Source organism: Osmerus mordax, chromosome 1 (genome assembly GCF_038355195.1).
Source record: "Osmerus mordax isolate fOsmMor3 chromosome 1, fOsmMor3.pri, whole genome shotgun sequence".
Taxonomy (NCBI): domain Eukaryota; kingdom Metazoa; phylum Chordata; class Actinopteri; order Osmeriformes; family Osmeridae; genus Osmerus; species Osmerus mordax.
In genome coordinates, this window is record NC_090050.1 from 14,744,363 (window position 1) to 14,762,080 (window position 17,718).

Consider the following 17,718-nt stretch of genomic DNA (forward strand, 5'->3'; position numbering starts at 1 on the left):
TGTGTTATATTTCCGTTAAATAAAATATGTTACTGTTCATTTGTTGCTAGTGCTTGCCAATAAGTGAGGTGAGCAATTGTAAAGGACTTTGCCGTTCTAATATGTATTCATACCCTTCGTTCATATTGGAGTTAATAACTACTTCGCATCTGCAATCGTAATCTCTCCTTAAGACAAACATGACTGTGACTTCTTTTAACAACTTCAGATGTTCATTAGCTAAAGCTGAATTAAGGTGAACAGATCTTTCCTATGATATTTGCATTGAGTGTAAAAGGCTTACAGACACGAACAACTCAGCTATCCTCTGTGTTAGATCTTTGAGTTCTGGAGACCCTGTTAAATGTTTCTATATAGACAGAAATTTATTCATACAGTAGTATCATTTATAGAGGTTGTTGTATCGCTGCCATGTGTTGTATTGCTCTAAACTGTTTCAAAGACCTCTCTGAAGGTCTTGTTTTTCCTTGAAAGTGCAACCACAGGAACCAAATCAGTATTTTCAGCTGTAAAATGTGATCTCTCTTCAGACCTATGGCTTGCTTCATGAGGTGTAAGTGATCTTGTATACATTATTTATGACCTCCTTGTGCTGCAATTACACTCTGGAGCAGTGCATGTGAACATGCTGGTGTTGTGCTAAACAGTTCTTCAGCAGAAAAAAAGCACTTGTGCCATTACACTTTAAACCACCTTTGATTAATGTCCAAGTCTGTCCTGGAATGCAACGTTTCACAGAGGGACCCATTCAGAAGTAGACCTGGATCGATGCACAACATGAGGAAACAATCTGCAGCACTGGTCAGGCCTGGTCTGGATGAGCGAGAACATCCAGACTTTGTGATGACGTATTAACATTTGACAACATTAATACCCCTCAATGGATGGACCATTGGGCCATTCCTATAGGACAGCTCAGTGAGAATGACATGTGACTCCCAGGTACGAGGTAGAGGATTCAGATTCATGGCTTGTTAATAGATATTGGACATCACAGTGTCAATGGCAAATACCTGATCACCATAGCCCTGTCAGCTGTTAGTACAAGTGGTGTCCTTCAAAATTGAGCAAATAAACTAATGAGATTTCAAGTGGGAACAAGTGTGGGAAAAGACACACAGATGCCAAGTAACCTTTACAAACTGCATAGTGGTTGACATTTTAGGGACCTTGATTCAAACTTGGGAATATAGTGTATTTTAATTATATGCATGTTTAAATGAGCAATTATTGATAAACCCTTGTTGCTCAAGCCCAAGGGATGGAAATGGCCGTCAAGACAGTTTAATGCATTTTTTAAGGTTCGGTGTAGTACATTTAAATTAATTTTCATTCTGAAAATCTGCTCTTACACCACTAATGAATTGTGGTGTCTTTGAGTTGCTTGTCACAAGCTTGAATAACTTGCCTCTTTCTTGAGGAAAAATGTGTGTTTTGTGTGTGGTTGTGTTCAATGCAGTAGGGGGTAGGTATGGTGTGAGACTGTGGAGCAGTTTTGTTTGTCAGCTCATGGGTTATTCATCTGAGCCTAGTTGTGGTGTTTGCTGGTATCATGCTCACCTGCTGACTAAACACAATCTAATTTCAGGTGACCGCTGTGTATATACAGAACGATGGATTTGCAATAAATAATGAAAATGTGTACATTTTGTCAACCTGTGTTATAATATTGTATTATATTTGCACATGGGAGGAAAACTGGAAGCAAACACATGCATTATTGAGATGCTGTCTCAACTGAGCTTTTATGGAGTGCATGGCTTGTCCATGAAGTCACAGCAAAGTCGTAATTGTTCTCTACCAGTTCTGTAATGATACATCTAGCAGCCCTATTGGCTACTCTCACATTACTTTTGGGTCAGGCATAAGACAGCTACCAACTGACAAATCTGATTTAGAAGATACTCAACTATTCCTCGGCCATTGTTGTTCTCACTCATAGGTTTCTTTGTGCCTTTCATTTCCAATGAAAGATACAGCCCCATACTATTCATATACTCTTTGTTAACTCTCACACCCTGTATCAACGGTACACATGAAAGCTTTTATTCAACATTAGTACTGTGAGAGAGGAACATTACTCTGAGTTCTCTAATTACAATGCAGTGAATGTCTGATTTCCTCCCCATGTGGGATTACTTTCATCTTCCCTATTAAGATGCACATTTTGTTTGGACACTCAAATTACAAACTCCATATTAAATCTGACTGTGCAAAAGGCATTGATCATAACCTCGATAGCTCCACTCCAACTTAATTTGATTTAATTTTCAGTTCCATTAATATCTATGAAACGTCCGATTGTCGTCCTGGGCATATTGATGGTATTGTAAGCCCTGCCTTCATATAATGTGCCCCAGCGGCAATGAGCAAATGTTACAGAGAATTAGGCCGTGGAGCAGGCTCAGTGAAACTGGCACAGCACTCGGAAATTCATTATCGTAATAAATAGAAGGAAATAAGTGAGAATCTTAAGATAAATTTCTCTAGCCACAGAAAGCCCTGACTTTTGCTTGAGAGGAGGATTGAAACTTACGTACTTCTCATTATTGCTGCATCTGCACCCAAGGGTGTTCTCAGGACCTTAAGATGTCTTTAAAAAGAGCCTGATGTTTCAATAGAAAAGCAATCACTCTCTACTTCTCCATCATAGGGCCAGCATCTTGCTGGGATATTTGGACACACATGGCTACCTTTCTCTCAAGCAGTCTTTTTGATTATTTTATTAATGAGGAACACTCTGTGGATGGTCTTGATTGGAGCATAATAAAACAGAACAAAATACTAAAAAACTAAGTTTGGCTACCTTGGTCTGCAATCAGATTCTTCAGATCAGATGCCCTGTCCATAAGAAGTCTTATTGAATGATGCATCAACTAACGAATGTGTTCTGTGGTAGGTAGACCTTGATGTTTGTCATCATAAAAACCATCATGATAGGTTAGGGTTAATGTGGTAACAATAAGACTTTTGACAAAGCAGTGGAACATGCACCATCCATTTCCTGTGCTTTCAGAACCCTCAACATATTAACATATATTCATCCCGTACTGAGCAATCATCTTAGTAATCATTGAACTATATATTTAAAACAAATAGTACTACATTTCATATCTCTCTTACTTCATACTGTATTCCCCTGCTCCTTATACTGATGCAGTATATCTATAAACCATAGATAATCAATGTTCTTCTTTTGTTTTGAAGGGGGTTTCCATTTCTCTTATGATTCTGCCAAAATGATTCATTTGCAGGGTCATTAAAAAACTCGTCTTTTGAAAGCATTAGGCTGCTCAGGTGGCGAAGCCTGTGAAGAAAGACACGTCGTAAATAAAGCTAGCTACATTTCAAATGCCATAAATAGGGGGCACCTCAGGACCTTGCATGATTGCAGACATCTAATCATTTAATTTATGCGTGTCTAAAGGAGACCTCATTAACATTCAAGTAGCACTCATCTGTCTAGCGGGATCATTCCGAAGGCTGCACCAGTCTCAGATGGAACATATTTATTTGGGCTACACAGCACAGCTACACACTAAGCACTCTCTCTTTCTCAATGTCATTCGAGGCACTGAATGCATCTCACATAAGAGTATGAGATTTGTGGCTCAGTGATCATGTGCTGTTTGAGGTGGAAACCTTTGACAAAGTTAAAGTAATAATTCATGGCCACGGTGTATAAGCAAAAGGAACCAAAATATGGAAATGAATAAACTTGAGTCTGCCAATTATTAATATTATATGGAATATTTAACAGTTTTTTTTTACATTATAAGAGATCATCACAGGATAAAATGGACTTTGTTAGAATTTGATAAAGTGAACACACTGGTTATTGTGAGGACTTTCTTAATTTTGCTCTGGTGCCATAATATTATTGTGCATACCTAACTGTACAGTCTCTGAATCATGCATGACAGATACTCAATAATAATTGGTGTGGATTGCTTCTGACATGTCCATGGCTGACAGCTGCTTTGTTGGCAGCCATTTAAACACATCAAAGAGCAGTGATACTTCACACCCATAGGGAGACTGACACTTAAAGGTCCCAGGTAAACTGTGAAACCAACTCTCAAAACTTTCCATGAATTGTTGATGATATTGTGTACATAGTAGTTCCTTCAAAAACTGTATAACTTTATTTTTTTTTTGTCAAAACCCTTCATTTATTGTGGCTACTAGTGACTGACAGACTACTACAGTACTAGAATATACAGTAGATTCGATGCAAAAAGGTTATTTCAAGTGCATATACATTTCTTAATGTTCTTGTTCCTAACATAAAACACTGAACGATAGAGATTCCAATCATGTCTTTTTCTTGTTAACACACGTGAGCATGACGAAGGCATTTCTTATGGTTGAGGCCAACACAGAACAGTAGCTTGATTAAGATTTACAGGGGTGGGGAGGTGAGAAGGAGGACTTATGGCAACCTCATCAGCATCAGCCTGGGAGATAGGGCTGGAGATCGATCTGCAGCTAATGTAGCCCTTATTATTTCTTTGAATAAATTCTCCAAAGAGAAGGCAGGCACTTAAGGCCCCTGGTGAGAGCCCAGTGGGCCTGGTCCTTCCTCCAACCCTGGGGACCTGCTTTCCCTGCTGTCTGAGACTGGCCCAGGCAGTGGTTCTTTAATGACTACAAGTTAAACACCGTACTTAGAGGGGTGTATAAAGGCATTCCCACTCTCTGTTGGCTGCATCCAGCATTTTGATGTCTCTAACAAGAACACAATAAATTGTTCCTCATTATTCAGTAATTAACTCCAATACGCCGGGTCCCCATCCCCCTGTGCCATGCTCTAAATCACCCCCTCCCTCCCCTTTCCTCCTCCTGCTACACGGCTCTTTAATTTCCTTTACGCTGTGGGGGGTGGGGGCAGGGGGGGCACTCAGAGAGCTTGATGCACTCCATCATCCCATGCCATGTTTGCCACCCCTACTCACCCCCTATGCCTTCCGTCCCCCTCCCCTCACCATGCCAGTTGTTCCACTCTCTCAAGGATCTAGGCTCCACCTCAGACACCTGGTAGGAGGTGAGGTTGCCCCAGCTGGGAGGATGGGCTGCCGTTACAATCAGTAGGTGAGATGATGAGGCAGCAATGTTCCCTACAATCAAGCCATCACTATGGGCCTCCAGCCCTTCAGCCCTCGCACACTCCATACAAGGGCTTCTCCCATCCTGCTCGGCTCTTGATTGTTCAAATTAGGTTATTAATTGGAGGCTGAGTCAAATCACCTGTCATTTCAGCTGGGAATCTGTAGATGATTGAAAGGTATCATAAAACCCTGCCCAGGGCCTGGTTTAAGGTGCCCACTGGGAACTCCCTTTGTGCTGTGGTACTCACAGCCCGTGGGCATAGAGCTCACTTTACTTTTCCAACTGTCAATTGGGCCTGTGCTCTTGAATGACATACATCCACACACATGGTCCAAATTTAGACTCAATAGTCAGTGGTGCCATGCTAAATTCCTAAAGGATGTTGTGGGAGTGGTAGTTTATACTGTGCTATAAATGCCCCTGGCCTAATTGGGCACATTGCACACACACTCATGCTCTATAAGAATGTAAGGTCAAGTTCATTTTAAGGAGTAAGTGTGAATACACATGTAAACTGAACTAGGACAATAGTACAACTGACAAAAAATTAGGACAAATGACAAAAATGCACAGTAGCATTCTTTAATAGGTTAAGGCATGCCCTCCAAACGCAGTCTGCACTTATATTATCTAGTGTTGTGATGGATTTAGGCTCAAGTACCACTTACAAACTTTACATTACATTTAGTCATTTAGCAGACGCTCTTATCCAGAGCGACTTACAGTAAGTACAGGGACATTCCCCCTGAGGCAAGTAGGGTGAAGTGCCTTGCCCAAGGACACAACGTCATTTGACATGGCCGGGAATCAAACTGGCAACCTTCAGATTACTAGCCCGATTTCCTAACCGCTCAGCCACCTGACTCCCTCACCTGACTTCATAGCAATACAAAACAAATGAAACCATTCAATATTACAAGTCTTTGGGCATGTGCAGAAAATATTGTAACATTTGGTACAGAAAATAATGCATTCTTCGATAATAAACCACTGGGAAAATAAGGTTGTATAATTTGATGTGTGAAACACATGCATCAGTATGTGTCAGAAATGAAGCCAACACAACTCAGACAAATCAAACATTTACACCTTTTGTACAGCTACCTTCTGCATCTCGGTACAGAAAGCATAACCCCAATCCACTTATAAAAGCTCCATTGTAGAAAAAAAAGAATCTGTGAAAATGTCAGGAATATTAACACAAAAAGACCATTAGAAAAACACGCCTAAATAATTCCAGAGGCACTGTGCTACACATCAGACTCAGGGACCCTGTTTCCACATGGGCTGCATCTTGAGGAACAGTACATAAGATGCTGACAAACCCACTGTTTGAAATAAAACCCCTCTAAACACATGGCATTAATATTTAATGGTGCATCTTCCTCGGGAGGCCACTCTGGGCTAGTGCTGAGTGTCTGAGGGGAGATGGTATTAGTGTTGTGTGCTCTGGAGGAAGAGCCTGCTTCACGCTAATGAAGTGATCGGGGCCTGAACTCCAAAGAAAAGCTCATATCCGATTAGAGAGCAGAGATGCATACATGGCTGCGCAGCATATGATCAGATCACTTTGTTCATGTGAGTCTAGCATCACTAAACATCATTAGGAAAAATAGACTCCAATCCACAGACATGCATTGAGATATGTCTGATAAATGCCCAGTAGCCTAAATAGCCAGTACTACTAACACCAGTGTTGAAAAGCTCCAGTGATGACTCAACCAAATCCTCTGACTATTTTGGTGAACATGGATGTGCAATGTTGCAATCCAAACCACTTGACCTTGTGTGTCCCGGCTGGACTGGGACAGCTTCTAAACCTGGGCAGTAAAGGACGGCCCATTTGGATGTTATTAAAAACCATCACAGTTCCTGAAGCACACACTACTTCCAAAGCTAGCAGGTAATTTGAAAGAGTTCCAGCGAGTTTAAGACATGCAGATGTTTTCAGTTCAGAGCAAGCATCTGTTTATGCAGACACGCTTTATGTTCGAAAAACCACAAAGGACCTCCAATAGATTTTATGGTGCAGTATTAGCTAGAGCAGTCAGCTTTGTAATTGTGCCTCTGCAGGTAATAAGCTAATTGGTCACAAGCGGTGTTGCCTGTAGATATGACCTGAAACATGCAATTTTGCACAGCATGCTTAATATCTACTATCCTCAGGTGCCTGTACTGCTGTCTGGCAGCTTGAGCAACATGAGTATTACCATTACAAAACTACTCCAATACTGTAATACTGTGGTTCAATATTGTAACTCATTGAAACAAAACACTATTATAGAGTTATAGCAAGACTTATGTCCCTTCTCACGTAGAAAAATGTGAGAAGGGACTGTGAATGTGAGATTAATTTTTCTGGAAGCTTCCAGGAAGCATCTGAAAACAACAGCATATCCCAGAGTCTTAGATAACTGGGTTGTAACACTCCTCTTGTTTGTACAGCAAGATGACTCTGTTAGTCTCCACATCTGATAGCAGAAAATAAATGTTTAGCTAGTGGAGATAATCCAATAACACTTGGTCTGCCTGGTGTCCACGTCCTCTCTCAGCCTGACCTCCCAGGAAAACAGATGATGTATGACTTCGTGTTATGCTGTGTACTCTTTCACAAAGTGGCATTCCGACCATACTCTTGTGTCCTATTTCCTATTATGTGCCAAGGACCATTTGAGACTGAAGTGATCCAAACAGTCCAACGACACTTGAGAGGACCGTCTTCGCTACGAGAAAACGGAGGTCGATGAGAGCACAAGGACAAGTGTCCTACAACTGAAATCTCCAACTGCTTCTGTGATCTCAATAGCTCTTGAACTGAAATTGGCACGCAGTATAGGGAACCCGCTTCAAGATTATTTCTGTGTTTCAGTGTAATTGGGCTGGAGCCAGTCAGTTTGTGTACAGGCATACAGTATGTAACAACACCTCAGTGATGGATTCCATCTCCTCAGAGGGTGTTTTGACTATTGTGCTCGATATACAGTGGGATTCCCTTACCATTTTGATGTTCTATCATCTATCATCATATTTGGTTCCTGCCAAAGCAAATTCCTTGTCTGTGCAAACGTTCATGGCGAATAAATCCCTTTCTGATTTCTGATTTCTGATTTCTGAGTACACATGCAACAGATTATGAAGTTAGGCACATTATATAGCTTATAGTCAGCTCGACACAAGGCAAATTTATCTGGTAATCAACTGGCATGATCAACATTTTTGTGAACTGTATAAAAACACCAAACGGTAGGAGTCAAGGTTGCCCCCTCAGTCTTGACTTAAAAAAACAGCCATCGACCCTCAGTTCTGGGAACCATGAGCCCTGTCAATCCCCACAAGGGCATTGGACTATGTCCCCTTGTTAGCAGAGAACTGTGAGCCATTCCCATATAACTCAACATCCAGCTGGTCTGGCCATCCTGCCGTAAGGATACAGCAGGCCAGTGTCAAGTAAGGCCAGCCAGGTCTCGTTGTATGTTGTACATTAGTGGTAGCATATCTCAGACATCTCCATAGCAAGCTCCAGACACTCGCCTGTGTCGTGACAGGCATCACATATGCCACAGTCAAAGTCACAGTTCCAGTCATCGCTAGGTGTGTTATCCACTGTGATGCTGAACTGTTGGTAGGTGGGGCAGCAGCTGTAGGTTGCTCTCTCACATGAGGCTGGCAGCATGAGGAACAAGTCATAGAATCTGCAGAAGAGGCAGTTAAGGATGATACCTGCACAGTCGACTGTAAAATAGAAAACAAAATTGACACTTTATATAGAATGTGACTTGGATCAAACAAATACTCTCAGTTGTCTCACTCAAATGCAGTTCCTATGCTACAAAAAAAAACAAAGTGAAATTCAGACTGTATTTAAGGGGTGGTACTCTCAATCGATTACTGTGACCCATTTTAAAGTTGATGCATTGAAGGTGTTTCAAGTTCAATGCTTTTAATGTCTAATCTAATGTACTGTCTTTCCACTTGAAAAATAGATTGTTGGTGATCCTAAAAGTATGGTACTGGACTTGTTGTTTGTAACTTTTAAAAGCTTCCTCTTCCTCCCTAAGCCATCTTGTACACATGCATAATTAAAGAAATCACCTCTCTCTGCCTCACAGTTGGACAATGGAGAAAGCTGTTTGGAGACATAATCAATTACCAGCAGTCTCTTCGATATAGCTGTCTCCTGAGGAACATTTCCACAGTGCACTGTACGGTTACAAAACAATGTGCAGTGTGCCTTCCCAACACCCTTTGCAAAATCGAGTCCCTCATGGGTGACATCAAGCATGAGATCACTGGGCTATAATGATGACCATGAACAGACAACAGTACTGTCTGCAGGGGCTGCTGGGAAATGTTTATGGAGGAGAGTCTCAGTACAGTTTGTACATCACTTTGCACAAGGATACAGTGCTTGGAGGATGTTTTAAACAATACGAACACCACTCAAACATGTTGCTAACTATGTAAGTCCATTTTGGAACATATTTGGAAAGGACTGCTTTATCTAATCAGTACTGTTGTTTGCTGATCAATGCTGTTAATAATTTAAGTACATAAGTACATATGTAATCAATTATGTTCCTTCATTCAGTGAAAGTGTTTTTTACTGTTGTGACCAGCTAGTTTTTTTCTGTAAATTCTGTGTCTGAATTATTCAAAGATTTTAATAATTAATCATGGAAAAATGCATTTAAACATGGTAGAGCAAAGTGAAGTGTGGTATAAACCTCGCAATATGTCATAGTTTCAATTCTTCAAAAAAAACTCTGAGGGCCTTGAGAATGACTGTGTGTATGATACAATTAAACTACAAATGAATTGAATATGTTTCAATTATGAAAGTGCAATTTCAAGACTAATTTCATGAATGTTTAAGGTCCCGCACATTCATACACAGAAACACTACTACACTCACTGGCTATAAAATACTTGCTACTTGCTACTGGAATGATCCTGTTCCATTCCGTGGAGTGTACACATGTATGCTACTGAACATCTGACTAGTGCAAGTGCATCAGACTGTGGTGAATAATGTCACTCACTGCCCATGTCGATCTGATGGGAGAGAGATTCTGAGGATGAGGAGGTGGACTTCCTGCTGTACTTTGGCATGGTGAACAGAGAAGATGAAGGGATGTCACACTCCCGCGGCTGGTGAGAGTTATGGGTCTCTTCATCTGTGCTGGCCTTCCCAGGTTCACAGTCATGAATGACGCCGATTATCTGCACACTGCCTGGAGCCTCCGTTTGAACTCCCTTTGTGAGAGAAGGATTTCCCTCTGGGGGCAGATTTTTTTGTTGTTGATTGTTTAAATTAGTATTTGAAATGGAATGAATAAATGTCTACCATTACCACATCACTTATTCCATTGATCAAGATGATTTAGTTCATGAGGATATTTAAGAAGTTATACAGTGGCAAGGCTATTAGGCAGAGGGAAATTATTGATTGAAAACTCAGATGAAGTGACCTCGTGTTAAAACTGACAACTGTCCATTCTCCTGCTGCTGGATAACAGCTGGGCTTGGTTGTAATTTCTATGGTGGCTATTAGCATTAGCATAAATGTACACACTAATGTAAGCAGAACTCTACAGCTGTTAATTCTATTTCAGGAACAACTGTGGTTCTTAGGCAGTGCTAACACTCAAGTAAGCTTAACTCCATTTTGGTTGATCATTTGATGGCAGAGCCAACCCAAGCTGTCTTTGTGGAAATCAAAACACAAATGAGTGATGAGTCTTGAGTATGCATCGTTGTGGTTCATCACTCTGATGGTGAGACCTATACAATTCGCGACATAGTTTTAGAACATATGGAGTTGCTGGTAACATCCGATAAAACTGGTGAAGGTATGTATAAGCTTTACAACAATGCCTTGGAGTTATATACTGTACTGTAGCTTTAGAATCAGTTCTACCATACACAGTGTCTGGGAAACTGAGTGCAAACTACGTTATTAATTAGGTAACAAATGCAGCTGGAAGGTGCCTGTGACCATTACCTGATTGAGAAATAAGGCCTGCAGGCATGATACATTTTTCATTTATTTTCTTCAATACTACTCTGCCTCACTCACTGATTAGAAATAACAAAGTGTACCCTTTCTCTGGTACATTTATTTACACATTTTCTAAACCTACAACTGCTCTATCCAGACAGAAAACGTACCTTCTCTAACCAGACAACATCTGTCTTCTGCCTTCTGTTCAATTTGTTTTCCTCTTTCCTCATTTGTTCTTGGATTTTGATCTTCCATTTGATCCGCTGCAGCATACATCAATAATAGAATATATTCATAACAAAAGCATTGGTTTAGGATACACAGTTACCAACACACCTATATTACATAGATCTAAAAGAAATAATGTTTTGAAACCAAAGGTTTGAATAGCTTTGGTCACGCACGCATGTGGTCGCACTTACACGCAAAGAAGTGTTGACTGCTATTTTCCAACGGTTCAAACAGTTGAAAGACACAACGAAGTTATCCAAATATGCATTATCACTATCACAATGACTAGTAGGTTTTTTGTACTCTTTTTCGAGATAAGAAAGAAACGCAGGTGTCTGAAGTTAACCCAAAACAATTGTTTTGTGAATGCCTTAATATCCAACGCACCTGTATTTGTCAGTGTAATCCTGGACAAACGTGGACCCAATTCTCCGGTCGCCAGAATAATTATTGCCTCGTTCGCAAGCTATCTCATGTCTCAAGATTTTATTTGGCCTGCTGCCCGACCCACCCTGTTGTTCTGATGATGCTAGCAAAATACATTTATTATACTCTTTGTGAAGACCATTACCGTTATGGTGAGAGTTTTACAAACTATCCTGCCAAGTTTTTATGAGCCTGGTTCTGATCATTTTAAACTGATATGGCTAAAGCTATGACAATAACATTTTTTGGAGTAGCCTACAGTTGGACTTGACCTGTCTCAGGAGTCATATTAGAGACCATGCAGTGTAAGGTAAGTTTGTTCTTGATAAAAATGTTTCGCACGCCATATTCAATCGGGAAATGATTAAATCCTATCTGCATTCAAATTTCTACCAAACAGGTAGGTACTACCAAACACTAATTAGAATCAGCATTAGATTTGCATTTTAAAAGAAAGCCCTGCTGCGTTGCATATGTTTAGAAAGGGCAAGCTAATTGAAAAATTAAGATGTGAAAGTGTTTATCTTTAACTATGCCTTGCTCAATACACAAAAAGGACTCCTGGGGAGAAGCTAGAAAGGATGAATACCTTTATACACACAAACACACACCTGCTCTTGATTATAGTCTTCCTCTGTGTGATTGTTAGTGTTCAGTGAAACAACCAAAATTAATGTGATTGATTTGGATCATCAATCCAAATCAATCACATAATGCTGCAATGACATGACTTGATTCATTTGGCTTCAACGTAAATGTTCTAACCATGAGATGTGCCGAGGCCTGGGCCTACAGAAAAGTCATAGTGGCTGACATGGCACCCATTAGAGCTTTCTTTAATGAAGACCAATGTGAACGCCAGCATCTAAGATCAGGTTCAAAGACAAATAATACTACATCTAGGTGACAGTTTACAGACCGATCCAAACCACTTGTAATCTACTCCATCATTTACACTGTAAACAACCTCCCCATCCTCGTCCTGTTTGTGTGTGCGGTCTTGACACCTGTTTCAGGGAAAGGGAAGCCTTACTAAATCTGAGTACCGTTAGTCTCAGTGTCTTGAAGTGCAGAACATAGGTGCAGAGGTGTGTTTTGTAATGAGGTCTGTTGAGAGAAACAGTCAGACATTCTGGTGAGGTGAACAGACTTTCCGTCACTTTGTGGAAAGACAAACAAAAGAATATCATGCAAACGTATTTCAATCTATTCTCTGCTTAAATTACATCTACCGTGTATTGTATGACAGTACTTCCATACAACTGGTGTCGTTTACAAGTATTTGAAAATAACTACCGGTACTTGATGTAGTCTTTCTAAACAAGAATTTGTCTAGCTTGCTATGAAGGTCCTGTCTGAGAAACCTATATGTTTTTAAACATCTATTTCGGCATATAATCAACTCAGTGAAAACTGAGCACAGTCAAGCTGTCGTCAATGCTAACATTAAAGTGTTTCCATACAGGATTAGGTGGTAATCCTTAACAAATCACCAAGGCGAATTGGTCCTTCCTTGAGAGAGGATGAAGCATGGACTCAAAGAAACCATTTGTCACTGACTTTGAATGATCTAGGTAAGACACATTTGGAAAGTGTATCTAAATGTGACATATTTTTATACAAGTTATACACGGTTCATTCCCATAACTGCAGAGATTACCATAGTGGTTTATCTGTGCCCTGGGCAACTTTGATTGGTACTGATCCCCTTTCAGAAGGCCTACCTCCCTGTAGATTTAATTTTGTGTGCTTCAGGGAATGTTACTGTCCAACTCATTAAGGACTCAATAATAGCGTGTGTCTCTCTTTAATTGAACACTGCTGTACCTTCAATGGCTCAAACATGTTTTAGGACACCTGCCCACAATACCTCCATGACAGTCAAAGGGCATTGTGGGGAAATAGGCCTAATCCCTGCGACATTGACATTGAGATGAGATATCAATGTTTCCAAAATAAGACTGTAGATACATTTTCTTTTGTTAGATCATTTATCAAAGAAATATGGGAATAGGGGAAATTGGGTTCTTTAGAGTCTAACAGTATGTGACTTAAACCAACTGGGTATTCTCCAGCCAGTAGAGGAAGTGTGGGTTTCCTAAGGCTATGGTCCCTCATGGGACCCTATAGGGATCCATGGGGTCTTCATAAAAGCCTTGAAGTTATTCAACCCACTAAAAGGCTAAATAGATTTTTTTCTATTAACGTTTGTGCAGTATTGTTCTGATTTCAAAAAGTTCCACATTGGTTTCAGGCAGTCTAATTCACTTTACTCAACCAATATTCTGTATTTAATTTGCATGGCCGAACGGATTTATTATGCCTCAGACAGTTTTGATAGAGAACATCAATATTGCTCAGTTAGAGCATGGTCGAGATACATTTGAGATGAGTTTGGTCATTTCCTTTGTTCTTTCTGTTGACTTCACTAATAGGTCATTGAAAATTCATCCAGATCTAATATTATTATTTTTTGAATAATAGAGATGGACAGTTAGTGTTTTTAATAGTAAAAGCAATAGCATGAAGAGATGGTATAACTGTATTCTTTACTTTACTGTACTTTTACAATTTATTTGATTATTTTGTCAATAAAAAACAGCTAGCATGACATACTGATTATTTAGCACCAGTTTGAACCTTTAGGAAAATCAATGTTGGCCATGACAGTCTATCCACACTGCACAAGCTAAATGTTTGAATTGATCTTTGGTGCATTTTCACCAATAAGCAGTTTAAAATGACTAATTGGGTGGGGCTGAGAGTAGCTAGGCACTTGCTATTAGTGTAATGATGATATGACATCAGACATTTCTTATAAAGTATTGTCTTGTTGTTATTGTACAAGACAGATTATGATTGGGTTTAGCAGGTGCACATTATGAGATGCTCTCTAAGTAGTGTTCATAAAGAAAACCTCCCAGCTGTGTCAAAGCGATAATAAGGGCAGTGATTCATATATACTTTAGGAGTCAAGGGTAACAGTGGACTAGACCCGCATTTTCTATTATTTGTCCTTGCAGTTGAGGATCATGGGTTCTGAGCTACCTTTGTCCCATAATGTTTCAGAATGAAAACATTCTCTGCTCTGCAGTTACTGTCTCATTGATATTCCAACACAGTTTTTACACATTTTCACTTTATCTCTCTCATTACTGTTATTATTAAAAGCTTAGATACCTATCATTAGAAGGTTAATTTGGACAAATACAAAATCCATCTCCCATCCCTGTACAGTAATTATGATCTCTAATTCTGCAGGTACATTGCTGAAGTGATTCCCTAATGTAGCTGTCAGTGTTAAAGTGTTGTAGTATTACTGTTTTTCCATTTCCTTTTGAATAACGTTTGACTAACTTTTAATGGCACATATGCTCTCTGTTTCCATCTCAAATGTAATCTCTGTCTCTGTCAACCTCTTGTCCTATTGTGTATCTTATGGATTCTACAGTGAAGAATCTCAGTTTGAGATATTTCTCTTTTTACATGAGTAACGTGAAGACTTCTTCATCTACAACTTAGTTCAACCAAATATTGACTTTGGGATCTGATTATTAAGCAATTTCTGCAAAACTTCAAATTACTAGTTGAACAATTATTTTAAAGACGTTATGAGACCCAGTGGACCCCCAAGGTCTTGAAACTGATTATGCAAAAAGATAATTGCAATAAAGATTTAAAAAGAATTAAATTGGTTTGACAAACCTATAAGTTGTTAACTACTGCTCAATGCAAAAGAATACATTTGCTGACGAGGCCACAAAACCCCCCAGAGCAGGAGGGTTTTCCCGTGTGCTCAGGTGGGCGGGAGAGGTATCGCTCTCTTTATTATCATAGCTAATGGATTTCCAGATCTGGCCTCAATTATAGAGGATGAGATGAACAATTAATTAATAATTCTTCAGATAGATACATTGTGCCACATTCAGCAGATGTGCAGTTCTTGAGTGGGGATGAAAGAGAAACAATTTTAGGATATTGACCAATACTGCCATTGTCTCTCTCTCTCTCTCTCTCTTCATCAACATAGTGTACACTAATTTTGCCACTTAGATTGGTCCTATAGCCTCTTTTAGCTGCCAATGCAACCGTTGCACTCCACCCCCCAAAAAAAGCAAAAATAATTGTTATTTTTTCTCATTGGTGATTTTATTGTTTTTCTAGGATCAATGAAACCTTAACAAAGTACTTTCGAGCTAAGGCAAAATTGTATAATTTTTCCATAAACTTACAACATTTAGGCATAAGTGTTGAAAGGAGGAATTATATGCCTATGAATGGCTTCTTTACTAGTGATATCACTTCTCAGAACAAAGAGGCTGGAGGACGGACACGTCTCGATGGCCATTTCCTTGCCTTCCATTAGGGTCACGCACTGCTCCACCATGCAGTACAGTGACAACACAGGCAAGACAAATGAAGCACTCTTCCACAAACCTCGTTAAGAGTGAAATAACTGAAAAAATAATAGTTATTAAATTAATTGCAGTCGTAATCTCGTAAAATATGTGTCGAAATATTATATGCAGTTCGATTAACACATAACATGGGTGTCAAATCTGTAATAAAACCCTGATCAATAAAACAATAACCATGTTGTTAAAAGCAGTCATTGAAAGGTGTCGCTGGCAGTGTGTTCCAGGGGTGAGCAACCCTTTTAATATTAACGGATTTCATCTTTACACTATGTCACCTAAATCACCTCAATGTTTGTGTATACAATTATAATAAGATAATAAATTGCAGCAATGGATGGATTAGGAACGCCTTTTTCGACCCCATATATCAGGCTTTGTCATGGGCCCAGAAAATGCATGTCTAACAATCTGTTGATTACACTGTGGTGAAGGGAAGGCTCTACCGAGGGAAGATGATGACTGTTGCAGGATACATTATTTTAACATATTGTTATGTTTAAATCGATAAGTTTTAAACGGGTGCTAACGACGGCTATTAATTAGATGTTCTGAGTCGTTATTAGAAAAGTTACCACGTATGGCTGATTTAATAAATGGTTTATTATTTCATTATGTTGGCCCATGACCATTACGCCTGAACGACTGGCCTTTATCTCCAAAAGGGATGAGGCAAGGAATAGTTTACTTGGAGTGTTGCGGATAGTAACACCAGTTCAAGGGCATAATTTATATTAGAGACTGTAAAGGATCATCATGACGGTTTTCTGATAGTTTGCCTGACACTTTGAATCAATTTCCAATGCCAAAACTATTTGCTCCCTAGAGATATAATTTTTATCAGTATGTTTATATTAAATAATTTGAGTGGGTACGTCAATTTGAAAATGAAATTGTATGTTCAAGTATTTCATTCAAATTGTAAATTAATGGTATGGCAATTAAAACTCTGGGAACAGTATTTGGTAAGAATTATGATAATGATTCTAGCTGGAGGTGGGAATTTTCCAGGAAATTGCTATTAACATGAGAACAATGTCCTCCTCAGCTAAGCAATGCCAGTTGCAGTGTCACTCAGTGTTTCACATGTTTTCTCTTGAGAACAATAAATAAATACATTTCACCCATGTCCCCCCTGGATAACACAGTGGAGCCTAACCAAGTAAACTACACAAATTACCTTTATTTCCTTAAAAAGTAGAATGTCTGCTATTACTTTACGACATAAAATAAACTGCCTGATGTAATATTTCTGGATAAAGCTCAGTGCTTTCATAGTAGCAGTGAGGGAATGTGCTGTGTGTTGTACAGTAGTAAGAGTGTTTTTATCAGCTCGTGTTGAGAGTTGCTATAGGTGCTCAGTGTTAGAGTCGAGAGTCACAATTACCAACAGACACAACATGGTGTTTGTCTGCTTTGTTCATGATTAATGCACTGTAGCAGTCTGAACCTCTTTTCACAGAGACGCAGGTTGATGGAAGATTCCTGGGAGATTTTCCCATCCGTGTTTTCACCCGCCCCGCTATCAGCCAAATT

General features: G+C 39.6%; 1 protein-coding gene across 1 annotated transcript; it reads right to left on the reverse strand.

The window, feature by feature from the left end:
• Nucleotides 1–8,590: 8,590 nt before the first annotated feature.
• Nucleotides 8,591–11,340, reverse strand: mdfic2 (MyoD family inhibitor domain containing 2). Its single transcript, XM_067246068.1, has 3 exons — nucleotides 11,278–11,340; nucleotides 10,149–10,362; nucleotides 8,591–8,841 (listed from the first exon to the last, which is right to left on the reverse strand). Exons 1-3 carry the CDS (start codon nucleotides 11,338–11,340, stop codon nucleotides 8,591–8,593), a joined length of 528 nt encoding a protein of 175 aa, XP_067102169.1.
• Nucleotides 11,341–17,718: the final 6,378 nt, after the last annotated feature.